Source organism: Vidua chalybeata, chromosome 10, assembly GCF_026979565.1.
Source record: "Vidua chalybeata isolate OUT-0048 chromosome 10, bVidCha1 merged haplotype, whole genome shotgun sequence".
Classification (NCBI taxonomy): Eukaryota; Metazoa; Chordata; class Aves; order Passeriformes; family Viduidae; genus Vidua; species Vidua chalybeata.
In genome coordinates, this window is record NC_071539.1 from 22,131,144 (window position 1) to 22,150,457 (window position 19,314).

The 19,314-nt window shown below is 52.4% G+C and overlaps 3 protein-coding genes across 23 annotated transcripts in view; 2 read left to right on the top strand and 1 right to left on the bottom strand.

Moving 5' to 3' along the window:
• Positions 1-3,637, top strand: part of KIF1A (kinesin family member 1A) — a 41,594-nt gene extending 37,957 nt beyond the window's left edge. For all 20 annotated transcript variants that reach the window (XM_053951488.1, XM_053951489.1, XM_053951490.1 and 17 more), the window contains one exon: positions 838-3,637. In XM_053951488.1, coding sequence (XP_053807463.1) covers positions 838-880 — 43 coding nt within the window. In that variant the 3' untranslated portion in view covers positions 881-3,637. The remainder of the gene's footprint in view (positions 1-837) is intronic.
• Positions 3,638-3,861: 224 nt separating this feature from the next.
• ILKAP (ILK associated serine/threonine phosphatase) lies at positions 3,862-15,265 on the top strand. 2 transcript variants are annotated; one of them, XM_053951970.1, is made up of 12 exons: positions 3,862-3,992; positions 4,557-4,622; positions 5,018-5,074; positions 5,904-6,029; positions 6,897-7,023; positions 7,845-7,951; positions 8,359-8,452; positions 10,193-10,280; positions 11,504-11,625; positions 13,342-13,461; positions 14,744-14,825; positions 15,002-15,265. In XM_053951970.1, exons 1-12 carry the CDS (start codon positions 3,950-3,952, stop codon positions 15,140-15,142), a joined length of 1,173 nt encoding a protein of 390 aa, XP_053807945.1. In that variant the 5' UTR covers positions 3,862-3,949; the 3' UTR covers positions 15,143-15,265. The 2 variants fall into 2 exon arrangements, with proteins under 2 accessions (XP_053807945.1, XP_053807946.1); XM_053951971.1 differs by lacking the exon at positions 4,557-4,622.
• Positions 15,266-17,300: 2,035 nt separating this feature from the next.
• On the bottom strand, positions 17,301-19,037 carry ERFE (erythroferrone). The gene is made up of 6 exons (XM_053952031.1): positions 18,761-19,037; positions 18,459-18,631; positions 18,257-18,365; positions 18,095-18,185; positions 17,920-17,998; positions 17,301-17,603 (listed from the first exon to the last, which is right to left on the bottom strand). The coding sequence occupies exons 1-6, from the start codon at positions 19,035-19,037 to the stop codon at positions 17,505-17,507; spliced, it is 828 nt and encodes a 275-aa protein (XP_053808006.1). The 3' UTR covers positions 17,301-17,504.
• Between the last annotated feature and the right edge of the window lie 277 nt (positions 19,038-19,314).

Below are 19,314 nucleotides of genomic sequence, written 5' to 3' on the forward strand. Positions count from 1 at the left end.
AGAACCAGATTCCAGGTGGTATAGAGGTGCTGTGCTGAGCTCAAAGCAACATCCATGCCTGGTGGCAGGGCCTCTGGCCTGTCGCTGTTCTTGAGACCATCCCACAGAGTTTTTGAGACTGTTAAGGAGACTTTCCTGTCTCACCATCCCGGAGCCACTCAAGAAGTCACACATGCACCACCTGAGTTGGGACTGAGGCCCCTTCACAGCAGGTGGTTCCAGTGAGCCTTGGGGCCTTGGTTGACTTCTACACTCACCACACACACACTCAGACAAGGTTTCCTAACTGGCTCAGACACAGGCTTCCCACAGCAGAGTCTCAGACATCTCCTTCCTTAACACAATTTAATCATGGTACAATAACAAAATAACAGCTGGAGCTGGGTGCCTCTGAGAAAGGACCCTGAACAAAGGGAACCCTGGGCTTTTACACCCTCTTAGTCTAAGGGCACTCCCCGAGTGTCTTTCACCTGGCTGTGCCGCAGGTCCCTGTGCCCTTTGTTATGCAAACGATCGGCAGTTCACAGGCTCTGGCCTCAGGCTCTCACTCCTGCAGCTCAAATCGCAGCTGCACACCAAACTACCTGCACCAAATGCTTTCATTCCTCAACAAGACCATCCAATGGACTTCTTGAGATCACCTCAAGTGGCAGGATTAGGGGAATAGGAATAAATGCACAGAAATCTGCGTGCTCTGGCTAAAGAGACTTTAATTCTATGTCCCTTCAGCTGTCTGGATTCAAGTATCAGCCTGGATGCAGGACACTAAACCTGGGAGTCCACACCTCTCCTTGTCCACATCTTTTAACACCTTTTGTCCCTTGTTTTCCAAATCAGATCCAAGCTGTCCAGAAGGAGAACAGCCCAGATGAGAATCTAACCTGAAAAACACCCTCCACCTCATCCGTCTGCCAACAGGATCAAGATAGCTGATTCTGTCTGAAGACTCCCCATGTTAATATCTGATCTTTCACACCATCTGCTGCCCCAGCTCTCTGCTCCATGGAAGGATCTGTCTTGATTCACAGCTTCACAGGGGAAACTCACTTCTGTTTGTAGCTGCAAAAGCCTGGACCCGCCTGGGCAGGATTCCTTGTGCACGTGCCATCTTCTGCCTGTCCCTCCATGGGTGACCTTCATATCACACCGTCTAACTCTCCAAAAAAGGTCCCTATCAGAGGGGGGAGGGAGTGAGAAGGGTGGTTTTGACTAAAAGCTGGTCTTTGATCTAGAGAGATGGGAATGCAGTAAAGCTCAGAGCTGGGAGAGCAGGAGGAATTGCCTTCAGGCGAAAGGAAAGTGGTCATTTAGATGTGGGGTTTCCCTAATTTACCGGTGTTTCTGCAAGAGACAGCAGAGTAAGATCAGGTGTCAGTACTTTAAGATTATATTTATAAAGTATTTATTTCTATTTGCATTACAAAAATCCCCTAAGTTGAGTCCTGGCCCCCAGCCAATGCCTCCCCCAGGCAGGGGAGAGCCTTGGTGGTGGGCCCGGGTTCCAGAGATGCCTTCCCAGGACACCCCTGGCTTGTGCCTGGCAGCAGTGCAGCTCTCACCCTCACTCTATGCCCTTCCCCAACTATCTCCTTTGCCTTCCCCTACAGCTTAAACTACTTTTCCCCTGAGCAGTGCCCAGACAGCCCACCATGTCTTCCCAAAGAAGGCAATTCCTACCTGTCCCATCTACCTCTGGAAGGGAGGAGCCCACAGTCTCAACTGGCCAGGGCACCCGTGTCCCTGCAGGTGGGTCACTGCACTTTGGAGCTTGGTCCTACTGGAGGGAAAAGGAGAGCTCTGGGTATGGCTCTGTCTGTCACCCCATGCTGGGCTACCCTTTCCAACAAAAAGCACTTGGGCCACTTCCCCTATCCCAGCCTGGGACCCCAGGAGCCTCATCCAAAGGGATTTCCCACTCTTAGGGCAGGATGCCAAGGATCCCAACCCTGCACGGAGTGTGGAGGTTCAGATGGAATGGGAAAATTCCCCAGGAGCCATGACTAGGAATGACTACAGGATCCTTCTTGCCCTTTCCCAAAAGGGCTTGCACATCCCTTCTTCTCTCAGCGGGATGACGAACTCAAAGCAGATCAAAGGGTGTCAGGGTGGGGATGGGGCTTCTTTTTTCTGTTATAGCTGGTGTTTTCTCACTCTTCCTCTGCTGCAGAAGCAAGCACCCACCTCCCCGCACCCTGCCTCCATCAGCATGTTAATCTGGGGGCTTCCTGCATCGGAGGTGTTTTTGCTGAAAAGACCTTCTCCTCCAGCCATCACTGCTTCCCACCTCCTCCAGCAGCAGCTCTCTCTCTTCTCCCATCTCTCACCCATGGTTAGATGTTTTTGTTCAGGGCTTCCCAAGTGGCCAGCAGCATCTGGCACAGCTCTGTGCTGGAAGCTGAGCATCTTCCTCCGTGCATCTCCCAGGCACACCCCCAGCTCTGCTGTCTCTTGTCCAGCACAGCTGCGCCTTGGCTCTGCCACACCTCCCTGCACAGTCTGTGGGGTGTGTGTGTGTGTGTGTGTGTGTGTGTGTGTGTGTGTGTGTGGGACGTGGTGCTGTCTTCTCGTTATACTCGTGTTGTGGGGGCACGGATAGGCAGGGACGTGGCAGAGGAGCAGAGGCTGGCACTGGCCCCCTTGCTGCATATGAGGCACCCATTAGCTTTGGTTTCAGGTGACAGAAAGAGTTTGGGGATTCTTCTGGAGCACATGCTGGTCCTGCCTGACCTTGCCACAGCTCCTTCGACATCTTACCCCATTACTAGAGCCCAAATCTGCAGTGGGGCTGCTCCTCTCAGCCCAGCTCCCCTGCCCAGGACAACCTCCCCAGCAAAATGGGTTATTTCCCCTCTGTGATCCTTTTAGACCTGAAGGCCAACCTGTGCCCTTTCTGTAAGAAGAGGTGTCAGCCTGGAGGCACAGAGAGGCCGAGCTGGGGCAATGCAGGGGCCCAGGCTGCAACATCCTGGCTCCCGTGCTCTGAGCAAGGACTAGTTAGTACCATCCCAGATTTCAGTGTAAGGGGCTCAGGGTGGAGAAACAGGGAGTACCTGAGGGGAGGCTCTTCCAGAATGGAGGCAGCTTCTGGCAGAGACAGGACCAGTGTCTGTCAGGGACCAGACACAGGTTCAGCGGCCAGGGCTGCGTGCTGCTGCCTGTGCCACAGACAAGACGCAGCCAGCCGAAGGGCATCCTCCAGCCAGAGCCGAGCCATGCCTGAGGCCAGCAAACCTGCAGAGCAGACGGCTCGGCTGGAGGTCGGAGCCGAGGGGAACAGAGCTGCCCGCTGGGTGCGGCACACGGGCCGCTTGCCATCTTAGCGGCAGCTCTGACCGACACCGCGCTCCTCGTCACGGCCCTGGCACCCATCCCCTCGGCAAGGATGCACACCGGAGGTTCAAGCACGACTCTAAGCCCAAGCGGAAGGGAAATTCCACAGGGCAGCGGGTGGCACGGAGGGCAGGCGGGCATCGGCGGGCAGGCTGGGGCCAGAGGAGGAGTGAGGCCGCACTCCCCGCTCTCCGGGTCCCGCCCGCGCTCCCTGCCGTGTGCCAGGGGGGGCAGCGCTGCGGGTCCTGGCCGTCCGTGCGCACGTGAGGCTTGTTCGGTTCTGAAATAAATGTCGCATTTAACGCAATTCCCGTGCGCTCAGCGTCCTCTCCGGGGCTGGCGGGGTGGCAGCGGGGCCGGGGCGGGAGCGGAGCTGCGCCCACCGCCCGCTGAGGGAGCGCCCCCTCGCGGGCCTGCTCGACACGGCGGGGCGAGGGGCGGGGCGACGGCGGTGACTGACAGCGCGACCCCGCCTGCGATTGGTGGAAGGGACGGACACGTGTCGCTGTGGGCGGGGCCAGCGCGGTGGTTCCGCTGCCGCCGAGGCGCGGGCCCATTTCCGGCCCTCCGCGGGTGCGGATTGGGCCGGCGCCGGGGCGGGCGGGAGCGAGCGGCGGCGATGGATCTGTTCGGGGACCTGCCCGAGCCCGGCGCCGCCGCGGGTGAGGCCGCGACCTTCTCGGGCCCGCCCGGCCGCGGCCCGTGGCCTCTCCTGACGGGCCGCGGGCCCCGGCGGGCCTGCTGCAGCTCGGCCGTGGGCAGCGTGGCTCCGCGCGCAGCCAGGCCGCCGCCTCAGGGAGCTTGAGGGGCGAGGGGGAGGGTGAGGGGACGGGTTAAAAAGCGCTGGAGAAATCGCCGGGTTTGGTGGGCTTTGTGGCTTTGTTTTCCCCCGGGATTCGCTCCGCTGCAGTTTAGACCATGTTTTTGCATGCTCTGTATGAACTGCAGCTCCCTGCGGTTTAGACCATGTTGGAGCCTTTTCTCTCGTTCTGCTGCTAAGCTTAGTGGATTGCTAGCAAATAAAAAATAAAACCCAAAACCTGTTTTCAAAAGTTCACCTCGGCCCCAGGCAGGTGGTTATTTTGCTTGTGCAGCAGCTGCTAAAATTACAGGTGGAAGTAAGGCTCTCCTTACCAGACCTGTGCTGGCTTGGGGACAGTCCTTTCAGAACAGCTCCCCCCAGGAGTGCCTGCACTGGTTCCTTACTCTGCCCTGGTGCCTTGCAGGGAAAGATGCCCAAAAAGGGCCTCTACTCTTTGATGATCTCCCACCATCCAGCAGTGCTGACTCAGGTATGGGTGCTCTGTTCCTACCGTTAGTTTGGTTTTCCGTGTTTTCTGCGTCAGCATCTCTTTCAGATGAAATGTGTGTAAATCCTGTTCTTTGTTAGACAGAATAAAGACAGTAGGGTTATCAGTGCTGGCATGTAGATCAGCTGCATCCTGTTTGTTTTTTTATAACCAGGGTGTTATAGATGTTCCACGTATATTCTATGAAACATTTCTTAAAAATGTTCCCTGGAACAAATGCAAAGCCTGGATTTGCCCATCTGGTAATGGCAGTAGAAATTTGGCTCTCTTTGGTAAACTGACATAATTTCTTCACTTCAGGAGAGACATAGGCAAAGCATTATCCCCTGAAAGGAACAAAGGTATTTAATTATTTTTGTCTTCTTCTTGTGCTCCAGGAAAAGAAGGCTCTTTGCTGTTTGATGGTCTCCCACCAGCCAGCAGTGGTGACCCAGGTAAGGAGCTGTGTCCCTCATCGGCCTCTGCTGAGCCGCCCCTCTCTGGGAAAAGCCCACGATGCAGCCTGTTGTGTTGGACACACAGCAAGTTAACCTGGTGCTTATTTCTCCAGTCCTGATTGGCTGACACCTTTCATGGCAATTTGTGGCCCAGTTGTTCAAATCAGGATTCTGAATCTTAAAATTAGGCCTGTTCCCAGACGTACATTGCTGTCTTTTGGGGACCATGGTTCTGTCTGAAAGCTCCCTGCTTTGGGAGGGGAAGTGCCCTGGTGCAGCCACTGCCCAGACTGCTGCTCTGGCAAGGCTTTCTGCAAGCAGCCATGTGCTTGCTGTCACCTGGGAGGAGCTGAGATAATTCACTATACCCATAGGAGCCTAAATCTCCAGAAGGAAAAAGCCAGAGTTCTGACATCAGGTTTTGCTTGCTAGCTTTAATTTGTAGCCTTCTTCTGGACTTTCTGAAAAATATGCACGTTCAGAGTAATAAAATAAGTTCCTTTGCATTGTTGCGGGCAGAGATCATAGAGGAGAATAATGATAATAATAATAATAATAATAATAATAATAATAATAATAATAATAATAATAATGTAGAAGTGTTCCAGCCTGTAACAGTAACTTCCTAAGCAATTAACTGGGAAAAAAAAAAAAAACCAACAAAAAACACCCGGTAGGTATGGAATAAAACCTGTGGGTTGTTCTGTGTAAGTGTGTGAGCCTGCATTCCTGAGCGTGCTTTGGTATAAAAGGACTTGCTGCTGAATTTATGCAAGTAAAACAGTCCTGGAACACTTGAGCCACCTGTATTTTTGCTTTCTTTCAGCCTCCAGTGCTACTAAGCAAGTCTCATCAGCAGAGAGCCAAGAGAAAGGGCAGAAGAGAAAGTCCTTGGAGGAGGAGGAAGAGAAGAATGGCAGGGAAGAACTTGTGGAAAAGAAAGTTTGTAAAGGTTTTCAGACAGTTTGAAAACAAATGTACTCAATTTGTACTTTTGGCGTTGGGCTGAGTAAGTCCAGAACAAAGCTAAGCTTTGGTTCTTCAGTCTGCTTGCCATTTCAGTCTCTTGTAAGAAACAAACTGCTGCAGGGGTCTGTGGAAGCTCCTTCAGCTTCCTGGGTCTGTCTCCTTCCCCTGGGCCTTCTTTCTGTCCCTGCTGAAGCAGCAGGAGCTGAGCAGCAGGCACCTCAGCACTGGCAGTGCTGCCAAGAGGGAGATTGGGTGTGGAACCTCTGTAAGGCTAGATCCACACCACTTTCTTTTGCCACATCCACAGACCTCTCTGCTGGCTGCTAAGGATGCCAGAGAGGGGGAGAGACAGGCTTGTTACAAACAGGGCCCTTGGCTTCAGTGCCTGTGTGCTGTGTTGCAGCTCTGGGAGTAAGACGTGTTCAGGGCTGCAAAGGAAAGGACATGTCCTGGGAGCATCAGACCTGGATTTCCTGTCCTTAGTGCACTCTTTAAAGCTGTGCTTTATTAATCTGCAGGTTCCGTGCCACATGCTACCCCTGCCCACCCTGTCCCCTGCCCCTGTTTGGTAAGAGTCCTGTCCCATGTCCAGCAGTTGGCTTGGCTACAGCTGCCTGCTGAAATGAGGGCAGGCTGCTTTTAGAGCCGCAGACCTTGGGGGCATGTAAAAACCCATGTTGCAAAATACACATGTCCTGGTCAGCAGCAGATGCTAGATGTTTTGTTGCAGGATGAGGGCTGTGCTGCCAGGACAGGGCTCTGAAAGCTGAGAACTTTGTGGTTTTTAGCCTGAGCTGAGGAGACACGGGAGTTTGATTTGCATGTGTGTGCCTGCTTTGTTCCCCTTTAGGATCAGTGGGCATTCTTGGACTGAAGGGTTATGTGGCAGAGAGAAAAGGTGAGAGAGAAGACATGCAGGATGCACATGTCATCTTAAACGATATCACCGAGGAATGCCGGCCTCTGCCCTCCCAAATGTAAGTGGGCCTCAACTGCCAGAACAGCCATCCTGGGGGTGAGGGAGCTCCAGCTTGCTTCAGCTGAACCCATGGGATGATCCTTTTTGTTTTGAACAGCTGCTGCTCTTGTCTGCCTGTCTTGTGGTGCGTGGTTTGGGCTTCTTATTGGGAGACCTGGGGTGAAGCATCAGCTAGCTGTGTTCGCAGGCAATTCACAGGCCTGGTGTGTACAAACACCTCCCTTTGAGGGGTGCTTAGTGGATTCAGTCACTGACTTTACAGGGACCATGAGGGCCTGATAACTCTGGATGTTGATCCTCTATTACCCAAATGTAAGTGGGTATGTCAAATGAAAAGAATGTTCTCGAGCATCACCCTGATACTGGATTTAGCTTCTGAACTAGTACTGTCCCAAGAGGTTTGTGTTCTGAGAGATACAAGTCTTTTGTCTGTAGCATAGTTGGAACAAGCTTAGGCATGGAAGGTTCTGTAGGATTGACTAGACTGATGCCTGTAATGCTGGAGAGTTGTAGTGTCTTTGAGGTAATATGTTTATCTGCTTTTATGCCAAGATAAAGTCTGTAAACCCTTTAGCCATTCATTTTCTTGAGGAGTAGAAAATTACAAGAAAGTTCTCAGCTCAGTGCTGGAACACGTAAAACATGTAAATGCTGAATATATGAGCTCAGAGATGTGTGAGAAGCTCTTGTGGCTTGCAGTGCAGGATTTTCAGTCTGGCTAACACAGGGCAGGGTGATATGGAGAGGAATGTGCTTGATCCCATTCCCTGGCTAATGACCTTTCTCAGCCTCCTTCTGCTATCTTTTGTTCCCTCACAGCACACGTGTCTCGTACTTCGCTGTTTTTGATGGCCACGGGGGAGTCCGAGCCTCCAAATTTGCAGCACAGAATCTGCACCAAAACCTGATTAAGAAATTTCCTAAAGGTAAGAGGAGTGGAATAAGGGCTGTAGGACAACCATCACCTTTTCTGCCTTGGCAGTGGATAGGGAAACTGATCTGTTTGGGTGTAGTCCTACAGTACCCATCCCTTATTACCAGAGGGCTTGCAAGACTGCTGTGTCTGCTGGGGAAGAGGGCTGGAAGCCTTTTTGGCACAAGGGTGCAAGTAGCCAGTTGTGACTCACTAAAAAAGTGTTGGATGTGCTGCTGCCAGTTTTGGCAGTGCCACATCAAGTGTGAAAATACTACTGCATGGATTTCTGGTAGGATAAGCCCAGGATGTGCCCCAGCTGCAGAGTCCAAGAGATGCACTGCCTGACTGAATGCTGGATGAGCAAAGGGACAGATATGTTTTGCTTGGAGCTTAGTTGCTGTTTTCTCTGTCTGACAGGTGAGGTAGCCAGCGTGGAGAAAACTGTGAAGAGATGTCTTTTGGACACCTTCAAACACACAGATGAAGAGTTTCTAAAGCAGGCATCCAGCCAGTAAGTGCAAATGCTTTCTGTTCACTTGTATTCACTTGTAGGTCTGAGTTGTGAGCAGGGCAGAGAAAACCTTTCTTGTGTCATTCTTGTGCTTTGGCAAAACTCCACACAGCTCCACTGTGCCAGGCTGTGACTCTGCCAGCTGAATGCTTGCTAGAACTAGATCATGGCATGTTCCAGTCTTACTTTATGATAAGTGGTCTATAGGATCCCTTAGACTAAAATGTTTCTCCAAAGGAAGGAAGCAAAACAGGTCCAAGGACCACCTCTGTCCTTATCAGGATTGTTTGGTTTCTTTTTAAAGACTTGCTATGTTGCTGAAGGGACTTGTCCTGTACTGCCTGAGATGGGATCTCTTAATGGCATTAGTGTGTGGCAGGAGGGGATCTGTAGAGGCCACTAAGCTTTCTTTAGAGCTGTGTTTGTCAGACTGGAGCACATCCCTGAGGTAGCTTTTAATGCCCTGTGTTGAAAGACCTATGTCTCCCAGCATAAATTTAAATCTTGCTTTCTTCAACTCTTTAGAAAACAGATGTTGATGAAGAATGTTCCTCTGTGGGGTTAATACCAGCCTGCCTTGCAGCTGGGTGTGGAGTGCCAAGCACCCTTCTCTGTCTCTGCTGAACTGATACACCAAATGTGTGGGCTGGGGAAGATGGAGATTGCATTTCAAATGCAGTCACTTTGTTACCAATCCTTTAGACACATTTGTTTTGTTTTGTTTTTTTTTTTTTTGTTACTATTTCACAGTGACACTTCTCTGACAGATGGAGAGACTGTTGATGCGTTGATTCTGTGATTCCCTGAAAACTTTCAATTTTAAGTAAATTGCAAATTGGCTCAGTCTCTTAAGCCTAATCAGAACAAGTTTGACCAGGCAAAAGGAGGGTGCTTTCTTGAGTCTGTCACAGTAGTGTCTTTCTCAAACCAGCTTCTGGTCAGAAACATGACTTATGACAAATGATTGCTAGCAGTAGTATTGATGGTGAAATGAATCATGTTCTTTAGCCACACCTTCAAAGTAAGGAAAAACTGGGTGAAATATGTCTAGAAATTGTTCTCTCAGAGCTAGTTTCAGTGAAGACTGGCATCATAGCCAGGCTTTTTTGTGGACAGGACTAGTCTGGCAGCTGTAATCTAAGAAGTGCTTCTCATTTTACCTAGAGCTCTAGAGATAAAAGCTTAACTACAGGAAGTGAAACAGGAGGAGAGCAACTGAGCAAGTGGTGGTGCTGCTGCTGAGGTGGGGTGGTGAGGGGTGAGGTGGGGGAGGGAGCAGGGATACTGTGAAAAAAAGGAAGGAAAATGTAAGCAAAAAAGAAGGCATTTCTGCTGCCGAGTTTTGCTGCAAAGAAGCTTCCCAAGGAGCAGTGTGGGGTGCTTGTTTGCTCGTGGTGCTGTAGCTTTTGGGCAGCCATCAGGGCTGCGCCTGTTCTGCTCACCTATGAGGTTTCCTGGGAGCTGAGTGTGAGGAAGAGTTGGTGTGGGAGCTGTGGTTGGCAGTATTTACACCTGCTGGGCATTGGCTGTGCATTCAGAAATCTGTAGTCTGTGCAGTTGCTCTATCCTTGTCCAGTTTGCTGTTTATCACCAACCTGAGCTGCTAGCAGGCAGCTGTTGTGGGCTTGTGCTACCTGATTGCTGTGTGCTGGCACAGGACACTTCTTTGGGTCCCCAGGAACGCTCTGTAACTGAAGTGTTGTTTTTCCCCTTTAGTAATGCCATTTTTGTTCCCTTCAGGAAGCCAGCGTGGAAGGATGGCTCCACGGCTACTTGTGTCTTAGCTGTTGACAATATTCTCTACATAGCCAACCTCGGGGACAGCCGGGTAAGCAGAATGGAGGCCACTGGTGGCATCTTTATTCTGCCCAGAGCTTTGTGGGGTTTTTGTTTGTTTGTTTGGGAAGTCTGAGTTGTCATGAGCTACTCAACTGTTCCTACAAAGCATCTTGTTTTGGGTGGGTACAGAGTACTTCAGTGTTGTCTCCCATAGTGTAAAACAGTGGTGTGTGAAAGCTCTCTCTTGGTGTGCTAAATATCTCACAGCATCAAGAAGAGAATACTTGAATATTTCAGTTGGAAAGGACCTATGACAATCATCTGGTCCAACTGCTTTGACCAGCTCAGGGCTGCCCTAAAGTTGCACCATTGCTCAAATGCCTCTTAAACACTGACAGTCTGGGGCATCAAGCATCTCTGCAGGAAGCCTGGTGCAGTGTTTGATTATATGCTCTATAAAGAAACACTTCCTAATGTCCAGCCTCAACCTCCCCTGGCCCTGCTTTGAGATCAGCATTCCCATAAGATCATCACTTCCTTCTCCATGCTCCCTCCTCAGGAAGCTGCAGAGGGGGATGAGGTTGTCCCTCAGCCTCCTTCTCTCCAAACCAGACAAACCCAGAGCCCTCAGCCTCCTCCCAGGTCATGCCTTCCAGCATGCCTTCCATGGTTCTCCTCTCACTCCAGCACCTTCCCACCGTCTCTAACGCTGGAGTGCTCTGGGTGAGGCCGCCCCAGTGCTGAGCACAGCCAGGCCATCCCCTCTCCTGGCCCGCTGCCCACGCTGTGTCAGGTGCCCCCAGGATGCCACCTGCCCTCCTGGCCATGGTTCCTGCTGAGCTGCTGCCAACCAGCACGCCCAGACCCTTCCAGAGGGCTGCTCCCCAGCCACTCCTCTCCCAGCTTACGCTCGTGCTCAGCCTTGCTCCACCCAAGTGCAGAACCCAGCACTTGGACTCAGTAATTCTGTGCCACTGGCATTGCCCCATGGTGCATCTGTGCAGATCCCTCTGCAAGGCCTCTTGTCCCTCCAGAGAGTCCACAGCACTCCCAGTTTGGTATCATCAGCAAACTTGGTGCATTCAACTCTTGCATCCAGATCACTGATATAAGCACTGAACAGCACCTCCTACCTAGGAATGAGCCCTGAGAAACACCCCTGGCCACCAGTCACTGGCCTGTTGTAGCACCATTCACTACAGTTTGGGGCTCTCTCAAGAAGCTGTTGCTGCAGTTGCGTTGTTGTTTGATGGTGGTCTTTTGTCAGCACAGGCCATTCTATGTCGTTACAATGAGGAGAATCAGAAACACACGGCCTTAAGCCTCAGTAAGGAGCACAACCCCACCCAGTATGAGGAGCGGATGCGGATACAGAAAGCTGGGGGAAACGTCAGGTGAGTGCCTGAGGGTGTCAATGAGCTAATCTAAACCATAGCCTGATTTGGGGCCTGAGCATTGAGGTTTTGAAGCTTTCTGAGCCCAGTATGCATCGTAGTTGAGAGAATCTGTTGCTGCCTGAGGCCTGTAAGGATTCAGTTACTGGAGTTTGGTTCCCAGAGCTTTTGGATGGCCAAGGCAGGACCCATGTGACAGTCTGGCAGTGGGATACCAGCATAGGCATGCTTAAGCTTGACCTACAGATTTGGACCTAGGGAGCTGGATCAGATTGTTGAGGAAGTTACTGCTTTCTGCACACTGTGGTGCTGAACAGAACTCATTTCCTTGCAGCATTGCTCCTCTGTCCTTGTCCTGTGAGAGGGGCCATGGTTTGAGAGAGTACAAAAAGCCCACGATGTAGCTTGGTGTTTCTCCCCTGGGGTTAGCTGATGCACTGAGGCTCTCTGCATTAGGAGGGAGATTCTGGAGCCAAAATACGATTATCTTGATGTTGCTGTGCAAAAAGGAGTTCATGGCTGCTTGGGGAGCAGGTGCCAAACATGACAGCTGAGTCTTATTTCTGTGGCTAGGTTCTCTCTCTTCTTTGAAGGCTGTTTCTTGATTAAGTGGCATCTTCACGAAGAGAGGATTCAGTGCAGGTGAAGCATCTTCATGCCTGTGGAAGCAAAATGCACCCAGGGTGGAGAGGGGTGGACTCAGTTCTGTTATGCTGCTGTGTCTGGAGCGCTTTGTTCCCCTTATCTCTGGGGAGCACATGCTGCCACTTACACTCAGCACTGATCTCTCTTTACACATGGCAAAGAGATGGCCCAGTGTCTGTTAGCTCCTTTCAGAACTGGTCCCTGACTGCCTGGGAGCCTCTCCCACTGCTTGCAGTTCAATATTTTGGGCCCAAGAGATAAGCCACAAAGTGTGTGAGTGTCAGATCTCTTCTCTGTGACATGCCTTGCTTCATGCTTTTATCTCAAGCGGGGCTGCTTGGACTACGAGATGAATGAGCTTTGTGTATTCTCAGAGGGCACAGAAGAGCCTTTGTGGAGACAAGATGCTTGATTGTTGGAAAGGTGAAGTGTGGGAAGCTGTTTCTCTAGGGAACTTGGTTAATTAGAAAAGTTTAACAACCCAGGGCTGTTTCCTAAAGGGTTTTGTAATGTAGGTTTCACAGAAACTGCTTGCTGCAATCAGTGGTTACTAAAGGCCAAGTGATGAGGAGCTGAACATGCCGTGTTTCTCACTCCTGGGAGCTGCCTGCAGCTGGGCCAGTCTGTAGGGGTTGGTGTCCTCAGACAGGACACAGGAGGGGCTGCTGACTCAGACCTCTTGCCTCTGCCACTCTGTGCTTCTAGTGAAGAGCAGTTTGCTGGATATCTTGCCAAAAAATAATCTCTATTCAAACTATGCCACTGGGAGTTCAGCTCACATATAATTTTACTGCTCCAGTTTGCTAGGCTAAGCAGGACTTGAGTTCGGGCAGGGTGACAGAAAACAGTCTTGAAGTCTCCTGACTTCATTTCCTCCTCCCCCTCACTTGTTTCCCAGAGCTTCACACAAACATACAGAAAGAAAAGGAGACTTTGAAGGGAAGATTTGAACTTGCTGGGGAAGTGGGTCATTATTTGTACAAGCAGATGGATGCACAAAGTGTCCCCATCAGGCAGTGCAGTGAAATACACACGTGGGGAGGGCTCTCAATGTTTTCTTTCCTTGTGCAGGGACGGGAGAGTCCTGGGAGTGCTGGAGGTCTCCCGCTCCATTGGGGATGGCCAGTACAAGCGCTGTGGTGTGATCTCTGTGCCAGATATCAAACGCTGCCAACTCACACACAATGACAGGTAAAGTGTGCCCTTGCACAGGGGGTTGTCTGTCCCAGCTCTGCTCAGCAGAAGCTGCTCATCCCTGTTTGCTCTGCTGTGAGAGCCAAGGCACTTCAGACTGATCCCCCCAGAATTAGAGGATGCTCTTACTGCTGCTGTCTCTCTGCTTCTGTTCCTTATTAGAACAGTGGGATAATCTACTGCTCTGCCAAGATACTGTGAAGGCTCCTCTTGGAGGAACCAGCCTCACAGCAATAGCATACACAAGCCTTAGATGTCCTTCGTGCTCTGATTAAGTTCACAAATCAGTGTTCAGTCAGGTAGTTGAGGCTTGAGTTCTTGGGTCTCCATTCTGTCCAGGAGTTGTTTCTAGCAGCTGTAGTGCCCATAAATACTTTTGCATTCAGCTCTGATATTTGAAGATTTGAGATACTTTTCCATGATATGATTGGCAACGACAAATTGCAGTGAGCTTTTGTGTCAGTAGAGCCCTGCAGACTCTCAGAGGTGAGAGTGTAACCCAGTACTGCTGCTTTTTCTGGGATTAGAGTTCCATATCAAGTGATCCACTAAAATATTTCTAAAGATACTCTTGAGTATCATGCACTGAAGTTATGTCTTCAGAGACATGTGCAGACTGACCACTTCTGTAGGTTTGCTGTAGTTTTCCTTGTCCTGGTGACTCTGGTTAGGGCTCCTGGTTAATACAATTCCCTGCAGGCAGGGAGTGCACAGCAGGCTATCTCCCCATCCTAAGGGGGATGCTGTGCTTGCCTTGGGCTTGGTATCTCCTCGACCTTCTGCAGCCTGTGGCAATATTTCGTGTCAGAGTTTTCTGATCACGGTTGTGTCACGTGATGGTATTTTGAATTTGCATATTTAAATTACCACGTACCTCAGGAGTGTAGAAATGTAAAGTGATGTACATGAGGGATTCAGCTTTGTTTCTCTATTTCCTTGCATTAGCTGCTTCACAGGGAAAGTACATGAATGACAAGGACTCAAAGGAAAGAAGCAGTTCTTAGAAAAGCAATGGAGCATTTGACCAGGATCATATATGATCTTGCCAGTGTTGTAAGACAGCCAGGATGTCCTGATCAAGGTCTTACATTAGTTGCCTGGCTCTTTGTCCTGTACTTTGAATTGCCATGAACGGTAGGTCCCAAGGGATTGTCAGATGAACTTCTATGGCATCTTTTTGGATCTGAGCATGGATGTTCATAAAATAAATTGCAGTGATTTTGTTGTAGCTGAGGAGCCAAAAATTCAGCCTTGGAACCTGTCTCCACTTGATTTCCAGGTTCATTCTGATAGCGTGTGATGGCCTGTTTAAAGTCTTTACACCAGAAGAAGCTGTGAACTTCATTGTATCCTGCTTGGAGGTGAGGAGAAGTGGCCTGGAGGCTGGGTTTGTCAGTGCAGAGGGCACAAAATGGACTTCTGCCAGAGAGCCCTCCCTTATTCCCTAGGCTGTCTGCGTTTGTTTCACTTCCCAGTGCTTGGAAAATACAATGCAGCTACCTTTGCTGGGAGCAGTGAAATTCCTTTGTCCCAACAGGATAAGAATATCCAGATGAGAGAAGGGAAGCTGGAAGCCGACGCTCGATACGAGGCCGCGTGTAACAGGCTGGCCAGCAAGGCAGTGCAGCGGGGCTCGGCCGACAACGTCACGGTCATGGTGGTCCGGATAGAGCACTGAGGTGTGCTGGGTGGAAGGAGGGGAGAGCTCTGTGTGCATGCATGTGTGCCTGGGGGAGGGTGGGTCCTGCTGGATGCTCTTCAGTGTAAATAAAGATGGTTTTTTTCTAATAGGTTTAGCTCACTTAGTGGTAGGTTTGAATGTCTCGGCAAATGCAGTGAATTCATTTGGCAGGGGTGCTAGCAGGAGGCATCTGGGGGCATGAGCTGTGCCAGCTGTTTAGTGGGACAGTTCTGCTATCCACATCCTTGAGCTTTATGCAAAGACCCTGGGAGAGTCTGGTGTTCCAGGACTCAGGCTGTACCATACAGACTGAGGTACTCCAGGCCACCAGCTTGGGATGTGGTATGAGCTGTCCTCTTCACACTGGGTAGAAAATCTGGTTCTGAAACTGGGCTGTGAGGTTGCCTGCAGCTGAGGGACACAAACACCCCTTGCAGAGCAGGAGCATACCTGCCCTGTGCTTGCAGAACACGTTGGAGTTTTACCACAATGTTGGTATGGAAAAAGTGGCTGGAGTTTGCTCCTGATGTTTTCTGGAAAAAGTGTTTTTACCAAAAGGACTTGCCAGGCAGCTGAGCTTCAGGCAGGCTCTGTGCTGGTCTGTGCTATCTGAGGAGAAGGCATCTCAGGTTTTAGGTACTAATAAGTGTCTGGTGTCTCATCCTGTCTCAGTGCCTCTACCAGCTGTTGCTGCAGTCAGTGTGCTGTTTTCCAGGGAAAATTTGGCCTAAGACCAAATGACAGAATGAAAGCTAAATTGATTGGGCTACCTAAGCCCTGAAGTTTCCAATTTCCCGCCGTGTGTGTGAGGGGGGCAGGGAGGGAGGTGGGCTGAGGGGTCTGCATTGTGGTTGCCTCCTTGCTCTGGTGAGGTACTGCTGTAGTCCCAGGGGAGGGGGGCAAGGGCAGGGTGGTGCCTGCCTGCCTACCCTGTTTTGTGCAGGGTTGTGAGGCTTCCCTGGCTCCTTTCTGTTTCCTGTATCCCTGGAACTTTGGGAGATGGTCCCAGCTCCTGGGCTGTTTGCTGGAGCACGCGATGGCTGTCCTGTTTGGAAGGGGTGGCTTGACAATCTTCCTTCTGTTTCTGCTCCAGCAGTAGTGGGTTACACTTCATGGGCTTAGTCTGAGGGTGCACACTGACTCTCTGCATCTCCTGCAGAGCACTGAGGAAGGAAGCGGCACTCTGGTACAGATTTTGAGTAGCGCTTATCCTCTGCCAGCTTGTTCTGCTCCCAGCCATTCCTGTGTATTTTGATGTAAGGTGGCAGTGCAGGATGAACTGAGAGGAAATGCCTTTGTTAGCAGCACACTCTCCTGTTTCTACTCTTGAAGGGCAAATTTGGAGAGCCCAGACAGAGTAGCATGGAGTTGCTTCTGTTTGTTGCAAAATAAACCCTGATGGCAAATTACAGAAAGGCAACTTGCTTTCCCTTCTCAGCTCCCCCTTTTTCCAGACCCAAACACCCCCACCCAAAATTGCTGCATTAACAGCTCCTTCACCAGGCTCCTCAAGGAGATGCAGCCCGTGGAGAAGGGCAGGCAGGGCCAGGGACATCCCTGGGAGAAGGTGGGGCTGTTAGCTCAGCCTATCTTGCAGTGTTGCTGGCACAACTTACCCAGTACTGAGTGCTACTCGGAAATCAAACGCTCGGCCTTCCTGGTGCTTCTGCTGCAGCCTGGCTCGGTCACGTAGGCCTGTGCCCATCCTGAGCTCAGAGCTATCGCAGCCAGAGCAAAGAGCTGTGCTGTATCTGTGCTGCCCACAGCCAGGCCCTGGGCCACAGGCAGGGAGTGCCTGTTCTGCAAAGTCACAGGGCAGGAATTTGCTTTAATCCAACGTGCGGCGTTACTGGGACTTGGCTTTGATGATTAGTGCAAAGGATGTTGGCTCCTGCCAGCAAACCCTCTGCTCATACACTGCAGGGAGCTAAAGCAATACATAATCTGGCTTGGGCCACTGAGACTAAGTCTGGGCAGGGAAGGGAAGTCCATGAAGGGCAAAAATGAACATGTGGGGCTTTGTACCAGGCACAGTGGGAGCTGAGCCCTAGGCAGCCATCCACTGCCACTGTCAGCAGTGTTTTCCAAGATAAACTTCTAGGCCTAGCCTTTAGATAAAAGTGAATGCCTTTAGATCCTGATCAGGCTGCTTTATTACTATCATCATAATCATCATCTTCATCATCTTTTGTCCATCTTCAGCTGGTTCTGCAGCATGAGCGGTATCGGACCAGACTGCAGTTTCCTGCATGAGCAAAATCTTCCTTAGGCTTGGTGCTGAGCAGGGGAGACACGATGGTGGCTGCCAGAGGGAAGGGTCTGGCTGCTCCTGGCACAGGTTCAGCATGGTTCAGCCTCTTCACACTCCCAGCAGAACAGCACTGAAATCGGAGCCACTTTGAACTGTGAGGGGAGAGCCTGCCGTGTTGTCCACGAAAACAGAGGCATACTGCCCAGCCTGGGGGGAGAGAGGGATTAGCAGGGCCAGGACACCTCCCCTGGGCACCAGGCATGGCCTAGCAGAGCCAAGGAGAGAGCTTTCCCCTGCACACAGCAACCAAGAGGAGCTGCCCTTACCCTTCCTTCTGGGAAAAGAGCAGCCTTTAGGGCAGCCCAGCCACAATATGTGCTTCAGTGCCCTAGCAGAGCTCTGCCCTCACTGTGTTTGGGGCTTGGAGGTCACCTGAGCAGCAGACCCGATGCCCAGCCCTGGGCTCAGGCCATGGAAGGCACCTTGCTGCCCAGCACTGTCACCTGGAGCTGGCACCACTCACCTGCAGGTACAGGGTGCCTGTGACAGAGATGGTGAAAAGGTCACCGCTGCTCTCCAGCTGGGATACGCTCTCCAAATGGCTGCAGAAGAGGAAGGGCAGTGGTAGGGGGAGCAGGCCCCTCCTTTCCCAGCGATGCTGGGCTCCTTCCGCCCGCCCTGGCCTTGCCCTGCCCTACCTGTTGTGCTGGCAGCAGGACTGCACACAGATCAGCACCCGCAGGCGGCTCCCTCGGCATCCCTGCCTCCTTCTCCGCGGCTCCCTGCGCGCTGGGACAGAGCAGGGGGTGAGACCATCCCAGCCTGCCCCGGCAGGGCCGCGGGGCTGTCGGAGGGCTCACCAATGTGCAGCGTGGTGCTGAAGGTGTAGTATCCTGCAAAGGGGGCTGTGTACTGCCCGCTGGTCAGGTTCAGCCCTGGGCCACGGTGGAACATCGCCTCCCTCTCAGGCTGGCATAGGGAAGGGCTGGAGTTAGAGAAGGAGTCCCTGTGCCCGGGCAGGTGCCCCTGCAGACAAGGAAAAGGGGCAGGCCGGGCACTTACAATGTAGAACAGCCCCAGCTCCTGCCACGTCTTCTGCTCCACAGCGATGTCTTCACGCGTTAGGCAATGGAAGGCTGCTTCCACACGACGCTGGGCCCTGGCCTGGGGGTTGCCTTTGCTGCTTTCCTCCTCCTTACACCCTTCCCCAGCTGTCCTGCTCATCTTTGCCGTGCCTGACCCCAAACCCCACTGGAGTTTGACGTTAGGAAGGGAATCTTCACTTATGCTGGGTCTGCTTCCCAGCCCTGCTTTTCCTCGTCCTGTGTCCCCACAGCTCCCACCCTGGGGTCCCACCGCGGTACCTCTGAGCAGGAGCTGCAGCTCCCTCAGCAGCTCCTCCGGCACGGCGGGGGAGGCCGGGCCAGCCCCGGTGCCGCCGCGGCCCCGATCGCCGCTGCCCCTCCCGGGGCTCCCGTCCAGCAGCATCCACGCCTGCCGGGGGTCCACGCGGGCCGCCCCGGGCTCCCCGCGTCCCGCGGCTGCCCCCGGGGCCAGCGGCCGCTCCCGGGCTGCCCGCGGGGGTTCGGTGCCGGTGCCGGCGGCATAGAGGAGCGCCAGGCACAGCTCCGGCAGCCGCATCCCGCCGCCGCTACCGGGAGGGCGGCCCCGGCCCCGCCTCGCTGCTGGGCTCTGCCCTCGGGGACCTCCCCGCGGGGAAAGCCTCGCGTGGGCCGAGCGGGGGCTGCCCGCCCCGCCCTGGGGCTCCTCAGCGCGGGAAAGTGTTTGTAACGCTTCGAAAACACCGAACAACCGGAGCGCCCGCAGCTGAACCGTCCAGCCGTGCTGGCCGTGGGCCCAGCCGGCGGGGAAGCCTCATCTTGTGCCCCATCCCTCTGCCACCGGTACCGTCAGAGAC